The following is a 15393-nucleotide window of genomic DNA, read 5'->3' as shown; positions in this document are numbered from 1 at the left end:
CAATTATCATAATGAGCTATATTTTGAAGATTAATAACACCTAGTTTTGTACCTTTATTATCTATAGCATCTTAGCCATTTGTCAGCAAGCTGAGATACACAATACATACTGACGGCGCAAAATTTCACCTGGTAAGTTATATTAGATAATATAGGGCAGAGAAAGAGAGAGAATGTTTTCCAGTTATCTATCTCTTTATATGTTGACGACAATAAAGAGCTGACGCTAAGCTGAATCTTGAAGATTATGGAACGAATCATGCCATCCCTATTGCAAATCAGCCTCCGACATTTATCTTAATTTGATGCTGAAAGACTAACAAAAGATGAATATGTAGAAAATTTCAACTTATGCAATTTTATGTTATTCAATGAAGGTTCCTGGTAGTTGAAAGCAAAGGTAGCTAAAAGCAAACTAAACTAATAATAATAATGGATAGGATTTTCCTAAAAATCTCATGAATATCGTTGGCTAAACTTCGTTCATTTGAAATTTCACCCTATTTTAAATTATAGAATAACACAAAAAAATTAAGTCAAAAATAAATATAATTCAAACTATATTATTCTCTATACAATGTATACTACAAATTCAATTAGGACAATTAAGAAAACTGTTAAACACAACAAATATGAACCAACAATTCATTCCAATACAAAAATTGTTAGCAAAGTAATATTTTTATTAATTTCTTTCTTGCGAGATCACTATATAAGAAAGCTATTGTATGCATATGTACATTTTTTTATTTTAAAACTTTACAAGAGTGCATAAATAAATTTCATGGTAAATTATAATTACTACTTACATCCAAATATCTTTCACATTTATCGCAATAATAAACGCAAAAAAATAAATAACAAGAATAAATTTTGTTCAATTTACATTTAAAAAAAATAATAAAAAAAACCTTACAAATCTCATTGGCTATTTTTATAATAGCTATTTCTGCTTTGTACTTGTTGCCATTTACAAATAGAAAAGTTAACGTTATTTTTCGCTTTTTCAATTACATATAATTTTTATAATTTTTTTAAAAAAGCTCAAATAATGACTTCAATGCTGAAAAATTGCACATTTGAGCTTGTATAAAACAGTAAATGTTTTTATTTATTTTAATAAATGTAATTATTGACAAGAGAAAGTTTATTATAAGTTTCCGAGATTGAGACCAAATATCTTGGAAAGGTTTTGGGCGTAAAATTTTGAATAGATTTCAAAAAATATGGTGGACCAACTACTTCTATGTAGGGTTCATAAGCGGATTTAAAGCGTCCGATTGGTTAAAAGATATGATAATCGTAAACGGTCATTATTTTATTAAAATCGTTTGATTCCGATGTAATATTAATTAAAGTGAGAAGTATTAATGATTTAAAGGCAGTTAGACTACATGGAAACGGCAACTTTTGGAGGCGAAACTAATAAAGAAACGGTTTTATTTATTTCTAATGTGATCTTTCTGTTTGACTTAAAAAATGATTCACGAATTGATACCAACTGTACTTTCAAAAAATTGTAACGAACTAGAATGGAACCCTCCTCTGCGTACAAAATCCTCCCACAAGTTTCACAAAACCAACTAATATTTAAATGTCCTTAGAATCATGAAAACATGAAACAGCGATTATATTTATAATAAACCTTGCCAGGAGAGGGGAATTAAAAAAAAAGTTATATCAGATAAATACTAAGCTCTTAGAAATCTGGTCAAATAAGATTTTATCCCAATCCCAGCAGATATTAGTCACCAAACCAGAAGCTTACATATCTTTAAATGCGCACTGAATGTATAGCCACTAGATAAAACCTTTAAAATAAAAAGAAAAAATATATAAATATATATATATATATATATATATATATATCTTTATAAAATGTTCACATTATATGTTAAAAATATTTACATAAAATATTGGTAACCCATTTCTCTAACTCTCTCACCAATTGCACTCTATTTTGGCAGGGCGAGGATGTAGGTTATTTTATTTATTTGTATGTCATTTTTGTTAGGTCCCTTTGTATTTACCAAGGAATTTTTTAAATTTTAAATAGATATATTCAATGAAAACTTAATTTGGAGCAACTAATTTTGTAATTATTATTATTATTTGTCAAAAAATCACGTCTAGTGAGCCCTACAAATAACTTTCATTCATAATGAAAATTTAACGTGTTTTTAGTACATGTTCTGGAGTAATAGCCAACAGTTATAATTACTACACTATTTTAGAAAAAAAATATGAAAGTAGTTCGATTAAAATGAAAATAACATATAGGCTAAAATTCGAATGCTTTTTTACATAGTATAACTAAGATTCCATATCGATCTACTAAACAAAACTTACAGTAGACTGTTAGTTCATTATAAAATTACTTACATTTTTGAGAGAAAAAAAAAGTCACTTTCTCAATTTTGATTTCAAAGTTCATCAATTTAGTGATAAGCACATTGAGCCATTCTAAGAATTAATGAAGACAGATTGTTTTTGCCCTTAACTTCAAATAAAAACGATTTCAATCTTCCTTATTCCTAATCCTTAATAATTTGGGCGAATTATTAAGAATATTACAGAATTATTGTTGGTTTACTTTTAAGATATCTTATCACTTAAAAAGTACAATTTTGCAACAAAATAATAACTGCGCAATTTTTTTTTTTGTTCTGATAATAGACTCTTTTTAACTATGATATCATCCTGCATCATCAAAATGCAAGAATTTTACTTTTTATTAGTCTTTACGCCCAATACATTCATAATTACAATAAAATATTTCTTATTGAATTGTCTAAAATTATGATCAGATAAATAACTGAAAGTTCATATCACTATTTTCTAAGTATTGTCCAATAACAGATGTAACATCAAATAAATACTAAAATACAATAATGATCAGAAGCTATCCTATGATAACTTTATAAATCAATTATATGATCTAAAATATAATCAAAAAAGGTAGTTTAAACAGATTTTAATAGTTTTACTGTTAAAAGCCAGTGATAAAAAAATGCCTAAGGTTGCTGTTGTCTAGTTAAAAGATATATGTATATATTCTTGAGTATTCTCCTAAATCTTTAAAAGTTTTGTTTTCACTATAATAAAAGAGTGGACATTCAATAATTTTTATTCAGAGAAATCTTAAAAGTTTTGCTAAATAGTGTTGCATGCTTTAGTTTAGTAAGAAATTATTAATAAAACGTATAACCTGATATTTTCTGGTAAAAAAAAAGAAAAGAAAAGTGATTCACAAGAGATTTGAAAAAAAGAAATTTTGTAATCTCAAGAGCAAAAATAATTTTTAGAATGGAGAATATGACACAATGTTAACCGGATAATAATAAAAATTGCGATACCTTTGTAAATTATTTCAAAGCCGGGTAATTTAGTTCACTGTTGATTAAACCTTTTGTTATGATATTCTCTTTGACATCTGCTTATAAGATGAAGAAATTGGAATTCTGAAGAAACTCATTTAATGTCAATTTCAATCCGCTGAGAAGAGGAAATTTTTCCTCCATAAAAATGTTAAATGTCTCACGATACTTTGATATATTAACAATAGTTTCATTTCGCAGTTTATGGGCAACCCAAAAAATTGCATAATACTACAATAATGCGGATGCGAGTTCTGACGGAAATAAAATCTGGCAATTTTAAGAAGAATCTAAGAAAGTAAACGCTGTAGCAAGCAAGCTTACTTTATCTGCTACTGTCATTGACAGATATATTCATTTCAGTTGAATACATCTGAAATCTTATCAAGAACTCATCTTCATCACAACATCTACTGCAACCTATCCTAAAGCTGCTGTTTTACTAGAAATTTAGCTCGGGTTCTCAAGGATTTCCTTTAGATAAGAATCTTAAAGTACCTTAACTTATTCAAATATTTGTTTACTTTCTCTATTGAGCAATGATATTTCCTATACTTATAATTATTTGAATGTCTTTAGAAATCTCAGTAAAAAGATCAGAATATTATAAAGAAATTTGACCGATTGATATACAGAAAAGATCACTGCTCTCACAATGTTGAACGAGAGAATAAAATATTTGCAAAAAAACTTTAGAATAGAGCTCTAATGAAAGTTAATTAAGTTGCGGTTTCATCATAACGGTACTTAAAGGTTTAAAGAAAGCCTTAGGGTTTGATAATCACTTCACACTAAATCACGTAAATGAAAAGTGTAGAGTGACAGCTAACTATAATAATATTGTTATTTAAAATTAAATTAGCACCCTTCATTTCTAATAAAAATTTGTTTGTCCAAAAACAAAATTCTTTCTCAAATTGTAACATAAAAAAGTTTACGATTATTTATTCATCTGAACATGATTTAGTGCCCCATAATTTTGAAAATACGCTATTTACAATAATAATAATAAATAAATAAAAATAATAATAAAATGAAATATTACTAACTCAAGTCAGGTAGGTCTACGTTGCTGATGGTACTGGTGGATGGTGTTTTGCTATAGATTTTTTTACAACTTCAATTATCTGTACTAAACAACGGCCGAATTCTTCAATAATCATAGACTGTGCAATATCTTCATCATTGGAACTACTACCACTGTGTCTTGATTGGCGTTCCCATTTGTCTGCTTTTGCCACCAGACACTGGCATGTAGCTTCAACTAGCTCATCGGTAATCTGGCTAAAAGCTTGCCTGAAAATATTTTGATCAGTTTTAAACACAGTTTTTTGCACATTAATTAAACAATTGAGTAAAAAGAAAAATTATGTAATTCTAAGAATTAGTATGATAAAGCCTAAGATCTCTTTAGTTTGTAACTGTCCAGACAAATCTCCAAATTTTTCAGTGGTTTCATAAAATCATTTTTAGAGCTTAGTTTTGATGGTTTTCTGCTCTTTCAAGAGCTTTTTGAAAAGTCTCTAACTAGACAGTCGGCCTAATTTTCTAATAAACCGTAGAATGCACTGTCACCCAAATATTCACTTTCTTTTTGTTGCTCAGATTGAGGTTACCAATACGTTTCCGAATCAATCAAGAGTTGAAGTGACTCAGCGCTTTAATGTTAGTAAAATTATAGGATAGAATTACTATCTATTAAGAAATTATACCTGTGCGTATTTACGCTGTACTCGATTTGCTTCATAGTATTACTTTCTGTTTTAAGACGTTCATCTCCTATTTCGAATGCAGCTGATCCACCACGTTTACCAGATGCTCCTTCAGTGTTTTTACAACCCACACATTTACAGTTTTTACTGCAAGGAATCTTTGCCTAGGTAAACGACAAAAGAAATAATTAATAATATTTAAAACAATATTTCATTTATTTCTGTAACAAGATTTTTTTTTTTTACTAACTTTACAGGGATGGACAGGTTAACATGAATTTCTATTATCTAATGGGTAAAAGAAATAAATGAAAAGGTTTTGCAACTTGAAAATATCAATCAGATATCATAAAATATGTTCTAGTATGGAAAAAGAAAGGGTGTTTTATCATTTAATCATTTACCCTGCCATCCAAGAACCATCTCTCTCTTTGACATTTTATAATATTTTTCTTAAGACTGCAGGATAAAGCGATGTCCATTAAGATACTAAGCTCCAAAGTGCAAAGACCATTGATAATTCATGAATGCAAGGTAGAAAAAAAGATGTTCCTTTTATAGCCTGACTATGACTAAATGACTAGTAACTTAAGACATTTGTGGAGCCTGCTGATAATTGCGGATGAGAACTGCTCACAACTGCTTCTCGGACAAATCTCGAAAATTGGACAGAACCCAAAATTAGCCCCATTGGCTGCCAACGTTCAACTTAATAACCACTCTGGAAATGCAGCTTGGATTGATTTCGCTATTAGTCAGAAGGGACATTTTTTAAATAGCACAAAATGAAAGAGCACTGCGACAGGCATCCAATTGGTGGAGTTATTGCAATTCCTCTCCACAACATGTAAAATCCAGACATCCTTTTTTTCAAAATTGGAGTCCTGTTAACGTGTAACGGACTGAATCAAAGTAAAAGAATGGCCATGCTTCCCAAAAATTAGGGTGGCCTTCCAAAAGTTGCTAGTAGGTCCCTTAATAAAAACGTATGAATTATACACTTATGTATTTACATACATAAATTATTAAAAAGAATTGTAATAAAAAATAGAAATCACCTCATAACATTCGCAATAATTTTTTAGACATCCAGATCTTCTGCAATTACAACCTTTATTATGCCTTCTCTCTTCACTACCCGTAAAGGTTTTACCAATTTTAGGTCGAAATGCAGTGGGATTTCTTTCCAAACATGATTTGATTGCTCTCTGCCTTTCTTCTTCATGTTCAAGATTGTTTGAACAGCAGGTGCAATTACACTGATTGCAGAATTCACCATTAGCAAAGCAATCACAATATCTAGGAGAAAAAAGTGAAAGTAAATTAGTTCAACTCATTGTATGTAATAATTTAAAATGAAATTTGCCACTTTTACTCACTAGAAAGCTGTCACTTATAAAAAGTGATCAATCTATGTTTAAAATTTGAAATGTTTACGAACAAAAATAGTAAGGGTAGAGAGACAGGATTTTGTCGAGGACTTGAATGAATAGGTTCTGGTAGAATTTGTTCTAAATGTTAGAATAGGTTCTGGTAGAATTATATAAACCTTTTTTTAAAAATAATATTATATAAACAAAAAGTACATACAATTTGAGGCACATAGATTTGGTACAGTTGCATGGTTTTCTAGGACGAATTCCATTAGCCTCAAGAACAGCTTCGTCGCCACTCCAAGCATCATTAGTTTTCATAATAAAATCATGTTTAATGATGTTAGTAACTGCTCCAGTTTGTGCATTTCCAGCAGTAGTAGCTGAGGTACTATTCGAGGTAACAGTGGTTGTGGAAGGGGCTGGCGGACTAACAGATTCCTTCTGCAAAGCATAAATTCAACATACCTTAATATCATTTCTCTTATTTATACAAAGAAAATAATGAATTACATGAATTTATTTGGCTTCCAAAATAAGCATCTCTGATTTATGATACTTTTCTTATTCTAAAAAAAAATTATCTCATTTTACTATTCTAAAAGAAAGTATTATAGTTGAATAAAAGATAGATCGTGCAGCCGTTAATTTATTCGGGGCTTTATTGATATCACTACAAAATCGCAATGCCTGTAACCGTTCTGCTTTTCTCCTTATTGATGGTACTGAGAATTTTGAAGGGACCAATGAACTTCGAAGTATACAAAGTTACCAAATTCAAAGTCAAAAATTGAGTGAAAAGTGAAATAAAGAATTTGATTAATTTAATAAGTTAAACACAAACTAACCTTGGCACTTGGCGTGGACGCTCTTTTACCATTAGTGGTCCTCAATGTATTAACTGCAGGAACTACTTTTTCCTTAAGAACAATATTGATTTAGGATTGTGGTACATTTAAATAATAATAATAATAATAATAATAATAATAATAATAATAATAATAATAATAATAATAAAGAAAGCAGGCATGCAAAGAAGTAATAAAATACCTTTAACAGATATTTATAATATTTTCACAAGTTCTAAGATTTAAATGACTTAATTATCTATTCAAATTTAGCAGGAAGTTAAATAAAGTAGAAATACTTTTTTGACTTGATGAATAAGATGTGATGGCACCATAACAGCGATACTCTGTGACTGTTGTCCAACCCCTGCCGCCTGCTGTTGTGAGACGGCGGATGTAGGAATGAAAACTCTTTGAGTGGTCTAAATTGATAGAAATTTCCATTAAAATAACATTAGAAAAAAAAATTATTAATAAAGTCTATAATCTAATAAAAAATAAGGAATTAAGGATTAAATTAAGTAACATAGTTAAATTCAAAGTTGGGATAATTCAGAAGTTTGAATCCGATAACGTAATTCGTAATCTCCCTGTCGTTTGACTGTCAATTTTTACATTGAAGAAAAGTAATCAAGGAAAGTAATATAATAGCAGAGTGAAAGATAAAAATGTAGTATGAAATACTCATAAGAATTTCTCTTTAAAATTCAACAATTGTGACAAATGACAGTTCCGCAAACTCCGATGTTTCGCAGCGTATTTATTAAATAATAAAAAAATAAGTATTTATTTAAATAATAAAAAAAGATTATTTGAGTATATCAGTTGAAGCTACAAAAATGACACTTTGTAGCGAAGCACTTCAGTGATCGAAATCTATCTAAGATCAATTCTCACTAACGAAGTTACAAGCAGAGCTTGTATTTTAGTGTTCAAGAAGATCTGAAAAAAAGTTATTTTGGGATTTGAGAATTTGATCACCAACTTTTCGTTAGTTCCAATGGAAGTTCCAAAATGCTATCTGTTTAAGACGTAATATTCACACACACACACACAAACACAGACTATTTTCCAAAACTTTTTTTTTTGGAAATGATTAAAACACCTAATTGTTAGTCGTCCAACGCCAAGCCATCAATACTATTGAAGACACTCAAGAAGCAATCTTGGAACAGGATATTTTGTGATTGTCGTCTCTGTAAATAAAAAGGGCCCTCATCCTTTGCAAAGATTAACTAACTTCAGAAGCACATTCATCCGTCCAATGCTTCCAAACGACTGATCAATAATACTGCTTTAATCTGACTCTGATTTAATTATTGACAAATATATCACAATATCATTTTGTTTGATAAAGAAAAATGCAAAGCCGTAATAATAGACGTTGTGCTCCGCCAAAATCACAGATAAGCTCAAACGGTGGTTGAGAAGAAGCGCAATTACCAACTGCTCGCTGTTGAACTCGGAACATTACCAGCTGTAACACATTGAAGTAGTTTCTGAGGCCATTTGAAAAATGTACTTTTCACAGAAGAACGTCAAAGAAGCTAATTGTTAAATTGGCATTTGCACAATCCGCCAAAAAAAAAAAAAACTTCATTGCAAAGAACAGCTATTATTGTTTGAAAGATTCTGACTTTGGAAGATGAAGCTCAATGCTGACGCTTTATATTTGAGAATAAATATCTCAAATAGTTGTGATATACATAATTTTTCCAACACAATAATAATATTTCTTAATATTTACCGTTGCTTGTTGATTTCCTTGAGTTGCTGATATAGGTATAACTTTAAATGCCGTTTGAGAATTGTTTAACAGAGACGTAGATAACGCTAAAGGAACTGTCTTTGACAAAGTGACAGGTACCAAAGTTTGAGATTTATTACCAACCAATTTCACGTACTGCACCTGTAGCAATATTTAATATAATTAGTTAGTTCAGAAACTTCAAAATGTTGGTTACGCACATTATCGAGATATTTAGAAAATATCCATTATCTCTTTAAGCGAACAATACTAGACTGTCGACTGGAAACATTAGTTTAAACGAAGTGTAAAAATTAAGTAATTAATTTTACTTACAGACTTTGCATTTGGAATCTGAAGAGTAGTAGCAGCCAATGCTTGACTAGTAGGTATTCTAATTACTTGACCAGCTGAAGGTGTATTTGACCCGGGAGCTGCCGTGGTAATAATTGCCCCAGGTTTTAAAGAATTACTTCTAATTAGAACCTTCTGAGTTTTGTGCTGTCCTGTGGCAGCAACTGTAGCAGAAGGAGTGGGAACTACAGTTGTAGTTACCAAAGGAGCTGGAAGTATTTTAGTAGGAGATTTTACCACAGTGACTGTCTTCTTAGAAGGTACCACTAGTTTTCCACCCTGTTATTTCAAATTACAATAAACCAACAAAATATTATGTAATTCGTACAAAAAAATTTTAAACTTGGATGTGTATACCTTTGCTGTAGCTGGTAGGATCTGGTTGATCTTAGCTTGAGGTAATATTCCCATCTGCTTAGCTTGGGCAAGTGTGATCGTTTTTGCAGTACTGCCAAGCACTTTACCTTGAGGAGCCACTATTCTGATAGCTTGTGCGGTATCAACATTACTCGGCAGGACTACTCGTGTCATTTTCTAAAAGAATAAATAAAACATGCAAAATTATTATTCTTATAATAAGGAGGAAGATAAATAATCTAATCCCGAAGGCCTCTAAAATCATTGAAAGTTAACGGAACGACTGCAAAATCGCGCCATGACAACTGATTTCTACATTAAGAGAACAAAGGAACTGTATCAGTGCGACAGTACAGAATGCAAGCGATTATAACTCATCGAACTGAAATTTGATTTGACTTGCCGCCCGAAATTGTCTTTCCAATAATCATTTCTCATTTACATATTTATTTCCTTCTCTTATTAATATATTATCGGAATGGGCTCCAATGATTTCTCAATGAATTGAAACTTGCGAGTACATTGAAATCGTAGAACTAAAACTTTTATTTGAAACTTTTTTAAGTAAAATTCTTTAAGGGCACTTATGGAAGAGAGAAGGTTTAGGATAGGAAACTTCCTTTTTAAGGGCCATTTCGGCTTTAAGTACGATTTTAAGACTTAATTAGGGTTTTTTCAGAGAAATTCTGGACACTGATGTCCACGACATCAGACTACCTATTCGGATTACACACTCAGAAATCTATAACTTTTAAATCAATAATTTTTATATGAAAATTATTTCACTGCTGCGATCATTAGCGTCCATGTAGTTATTGTAAACCAATTTTGTTTTGCTTCTTAGTATGTAATTTTTCTTAAATATAGAAACATTTTATTATTTTAATTATTTTTTCATTTTTACAAAAGTAGTTAATATTAATTTAATCAGTAACCGCTATACTACTTTTGAATAAATGAAAAATTGTGGAAACTACTCTTGGTTTTTCTACATATAAAAAAAATACAACCAAAAAACCTAATGGATTGATAATAATTCCTTTTCGAAACATTTTTTTGGCAGCTTTTTCTATTGGATAAACATGACTAAAGTTTTACCACGTTCACATGAAAATTCTTAATACTGAACATTTAATGCTTTGTTAAAACGGATTTCAAACTCCTTGGCACCACTTTGGTTGGACGACTTCTAACTTTCCTTAACACCCATTGCATGCATGTAGATCTATAAAAGTTTCATAAATAATATTTTGCGTGGAACATCTAATTCGAAGCCTTCCGGGAAGAGATTAAAGCCTACAAATCTAGTCAATTTAAATCATTCTTGATCATTTTAAATTCAAAAATCAATTTAATGATAAAAATTAACTTACGGCATCTTTTGGTGCAAGTATAGTATTGCCTTGTAAAAGTGACTGCGCAGTAATGGCTCCCGTAGTAGTATTCATCACGTACACGCTAGAAGTTCCTATTTTACCTTGATTATCATTTTTTCTAATTGTGGTAACCTGCGGAATAATAGTTCGGTGCAACTGATGTTGGGAATCATTTGATGGCTGTTGTATTACATGTGTCTCTATAGTTAGTGGTTTTTGGTCCAATATTTCTTCTTCTTCTTCCTGAATTTCTTCCAGCATTTGCGTAGGAGTAGATTCTATTACGGTTTCTTCTCCAACCACTGTCTCATTTACAATATCTTCTATTGTACTATGATAGGTATCTTTACTTACATCTTCCAAAACCTGTAAATAAACAGTGAATTATATATAATTATTACTTTATTGCTTTCCTAATTTAAGGGATATATGTTCTAAAAGAAACTTGGCAAAGAGGCGGCCCTATTTTCTTTCCCACTCAGCCTCTAAAGGCACTGCAGATATATTAAGCTAGGAAAGGTCATTCATGTGAATGGCATAAGATGGTATGAATATCTGAAAAAAAAAAACAACCTAAACCTATTAACCAAAAATTTTAGATGAAATTATTTTATGGCAGCTCTTGGCTCTCCAAGTTAAAACTCCAGGATATTAGCTTCGTTGCATAACGCACTGGTTGATCCAGATACTTACAATAACAATGAATGAAAAAATAAAAAGAAAATGGCAGTTCCCAGAAGTCATAATTATTGGAGGTGGAGATTTCACTCGTCCAAACAATTCTATTGATTTTTTTGCTCCCCATTATTCTATCCAAATTTGATTGTTTGATTCTATCCAAATTAGTTTATCTAATCCCATTTAACCGAACACATTATAAGCTACATTTACTTGTTTTTAACCATTTATTTTACTTTCATTCTACCTTTTTCAAAAATTGGATAGAAGTTTATTGCTTAATTTTTTAATGTGTTATTCCTATTCATATTTTGGTACTTTCATATCTAGGAGTTGCATAAATACTTCTGATGAAGTAAAAATATTTAAATTTGACTGTTTTTAATTCCGAAGTCTCCTAGGTAACATCATATATATTCCTTGTCCTTTAAACTGCATAAACCATAAAAAAGAAAAAACTTCACTCTAAACAATTATGATTATATTATGCTTTTTATAGTCAAGTATGCCAAATGCTAGGATGTGTTTACAACATGTGAGCAAAGAAAATAATGACACGATTTATAAAGGACCTTGATAAGCAATAAACTAAAGAAAGAAGTGCTATTATAAAAATTATAGATAGAACAACTATAGCACACATAAAAAATATAAAACTATTACCTCTTCTTCAGTTATATGTTGTTCCATTTCTTCGTACATCCTAGGTTCTTCACTTTCTTGAATAACTTGTTCATCCTCAATAATCTCTTCGCCAATAACACCTTCTGCGAATAATCCATGACTGTCATGGGCTTCAATCACACCTTCTTCACTCATTTCTACTTCCATTACATTATGTATCATTTCACAAACTTCATCAGACATTGTTTCTTCCATCATGTCTGAGGAAATATTCTCATGGATCTCTTCATGCATATCTTCGTCCTCCATCTTCACAATAATTTGTTCTGGCTTAATTTCAATTTCATCTTTTGATAACCTTTCAGGCATTATATCTGGTATTATGAGTTTTCCATGGTCGTGGCCTGGTTTACGGAAGTAATCCATTTGAATCCTATCCAAAGATTCAAACTCTTCCAAACTTTCAACGATGTCTGCGTCAATATTCATGGAATCAGTCATAATCTCGATTTATTACACCTGCAAGCAAGAAAATATTTTAAATTTAAAGAGCAAAAACCAGGTATAAACTAATATCCAAAATTATAAATTTAAATAAGTGTAACATAAATAAGTAACTGATCGTAGCTGACATTTTGTAACATTTAGATATTCAAGCAAAACATTAGAAGGAATTAATGGAAATACATCGTGAATATTACCAATTCTATATGAGGTTTTCCAACTTCTATTTTTAAGAAACTAAAACCAGTTCATTTTTATTTTATTATATTTAAAATAAAAACACATAAGAAAAATTTGAAGGTAATGGGCGCCATTTCAATTAGTTAGGTTACGAGATGAAAGAATTTAAGAAAAGCAGCTATTATTAATAAATATATTGTTAATAATATTCGATGTTTTAAATGTTATTTAATAAATTTTCATTATGCATGTTGAAGTCATATCATTCAAACTTCATGTTCAAAGCAGGTGACATAAAACGGTCAGGAATTTACAGTAACGGATGTCTACGAAATCAAACTTGTCTATACTCACAGCTTTTTGATTCGTAAGTAAAGATGTACTTACGATACCATTTTTTTCCCTAATGTTTCATGACCAGGCACTACTTTAATTTCTTAACACATACAAACACTATAGTTTTTTGCATTTTATTTAATTTAAATCATCTAACCTGAATTACTTAGGACATCTTAAAATTATTTGTTCAAAATCACGCGCCTACCATTACTATCCCAGAATGCAATAGAAGGTAAAGCTTTCTTAAAAATTAAAAATAATTTTCCATCAACGGAATAAAAACGCTTTATGAAAAAATATACGGTTATTATCTTAATCAGGGTATACTTAAAATATTTTATTTGTTTAATAATATCATAATTTTGATGATGTCATCATTCGTCAAAGGCATTGAACTATTACTTCGAAGTTGATGGAATTTGAATATTCTTTCGCCAATAGATTATCGATTAAGGAAGTGCCTATTCCAAGATACTTGAATATTTAGATTCTTCAGAACTGGTGTTTTTAAACAATGCGTTTGCTTGATGATTAAAAGTGTTTAAGGAACATAAATTCCTCAATTACGAAAGCAATTTTCTTCCACTATTTGCTAATCAATATATTACCTAATTACCTCAAATCATTTATTGCTTGCAAATGGAAACAGTAGATATCGCAGAACTGTTTCAAATGTTTCAGTTGTGATAACGCAAAACATAAGTTTGTTTGATTCAATTAGTGAAAACTTTCTGCCAATGAAATACAATTGTGCTAAAAGTACTTTGTTTCAAGTTCAAATAGCGGTCTTTAGTACCAATCAAATAAATTTGTTTGGGAGATGAAATGTGTAACATTTCTAAAACTTAGTAAATAAACCCAGGTATAAGATAAAGAGGCGTTCATTACCTCAAATACAATGTGCTAAAAATTGATAAAACTACTTTTGAATAAACATACTGATTTTGTCATGACTGGATCATAGTACAGATTAAAGTTAATTTTTAGTTTCCCGCCGTTATGATAGAATTAATAAGTTTGTAAGTAGATTACAAAAGGAAATGTGGAAATACGATAAAGTCAATGAAATTTTACAATTAACGAGAAAATAAGAAAATAATTGAAAAATAAACTAAGTATAATTCAAATGTCGTTGATAAATATACATACTCGTATATATACATCTATATAACAATAGGTGCATTGAAGAACATCTACAGAAGGAAATATATGTACTGTTGATGAACTTAGCTTGGAATATGTCGTAATAATTGCCTTAATAAATAAAACTAAGATACCTATAATGAAAACAGAATGCCAAGTATAAAAGCCCCTTGGAGAAAGTATTAGAGAAGGAAATAAACTTATGTTGTTTAAGGTAATTAAGGATTTCATATTTAATTATACGGGTTCTAAGAAGGCAAACCTATTTAGAAAGTATATTGAGTTTTAGGTAGTCCGAAGAAGTCAGGAGACCGATAAGGATTGGGCTAGTAAAGATGTGATTCACCCAGTATTCAAGACGGAAGGTTGCCAATGTTGGATGAACTGCAAAAAATAAAGTATGTAGATTCTTCTTTCAGACGTTCAGATAGTTAAAATCACATCAAACCAAGGAAGGGGCATTTTGCGAGGCATGCTAAGGATAAATAAAAGTAAAAATCAACAGTTTAGAGGTGATATTAAAAATGCAGAATGGTTCTTAATACGGAAAATTGAACAGAAAGTGAGGAATTTTACAGGAGCAGTTAGAGTTATTAAGGAGAAACGATTGTAACCACAGGAAAATTACTAAGATTATTGAATACTGGTAACCGTTTATTTTATGATCAAAGGCTTTAGAGAAATCTAGAATCATAAGTGTTTTAACTGGTTCATAGCTGCATGAAACTCTGGGGATTTTAATAAGCCTATAATGGGTAGAAAAAGATTAGCGATGGCAGAA

General features: G+C 30.2%; 1 protein-coding gene and 1 long non-coding RNA gene across 3 annotated transcripts; one reads left to right on the top strand and one right to left on the bottom strand.

Moving 5' to 3' along the window:
- Positions 1-531: 531 nt before the first annotated feature.
- LOC141458414 (protein lin-54 homolog) lies at positions 532-13622 on the bottom strand. The gene is made up of 13 exons (XM_074136359.1): positions 13485-13622; positions 12486-12965; positions 11142-11510; positions 9769-9945; positions 9394-9690; positions 9058-9219; positions 7610-7732; positions 7311-7382; positions 6680-6906; positions 6148-6388; positions 5090-5253; positions 4427-4673; positions 532-3095 (listed from the first exon to the last, which is right to left on the bottom strand). The coding sequence occupies exons 2-12, from the start codon at positions 12945-12947 to the stop codon at positions 4442-4444; spliced, it is 2526 nt and encodes an 841-aa protein (XP_073992460.1). The 5' UTR covers positions 12948-12965; positions 13485-13622; the 3' UTR covers positions 532-3095; positions 4427-4441.
- On the top strand, positions 13281-15315 carry LOC141458422 (uncharacterized). 2 transcript variants are annotated; one of them, XR_012460938.1, is made up of 3 exons: positions 13281-13497; positions 14647-14826; positions 14902-15315. It is a non-coding gene; the product is annotated as an uncharacterized lncRNA (long non-coding RNA). The 2 variants fall into 2 exon arrangements; XR_012460937.1 differs by lacking the exon at positions 13281-13497 and adding an exon at positions 13573-13701.
- The last annotated feature ends 78 nt before the right edge of the window (positions 15316-15393 follow it).

The sequence above is a fragment of the Rhodnius prolixus genome, unplaced genomic scaffold, assembly GCF_049639745.1.
Source record: "Rhodnius prolixus isolate KJV_2025 unplaced genomic scaffold, Rpr scaffold_5, whole genome shotgun sequence".
Lineage (NCBI taxonomy): Eukaryota > Metazoa > Arthropoda > Insecta > Hemiptera > Reduviidae > Rhodnius > Rhodnius prolixus.
Note: the sequence above shows the minus strand (reverse complement) of the source record. Positions and strands in the feature narration are given on the sequence as shown.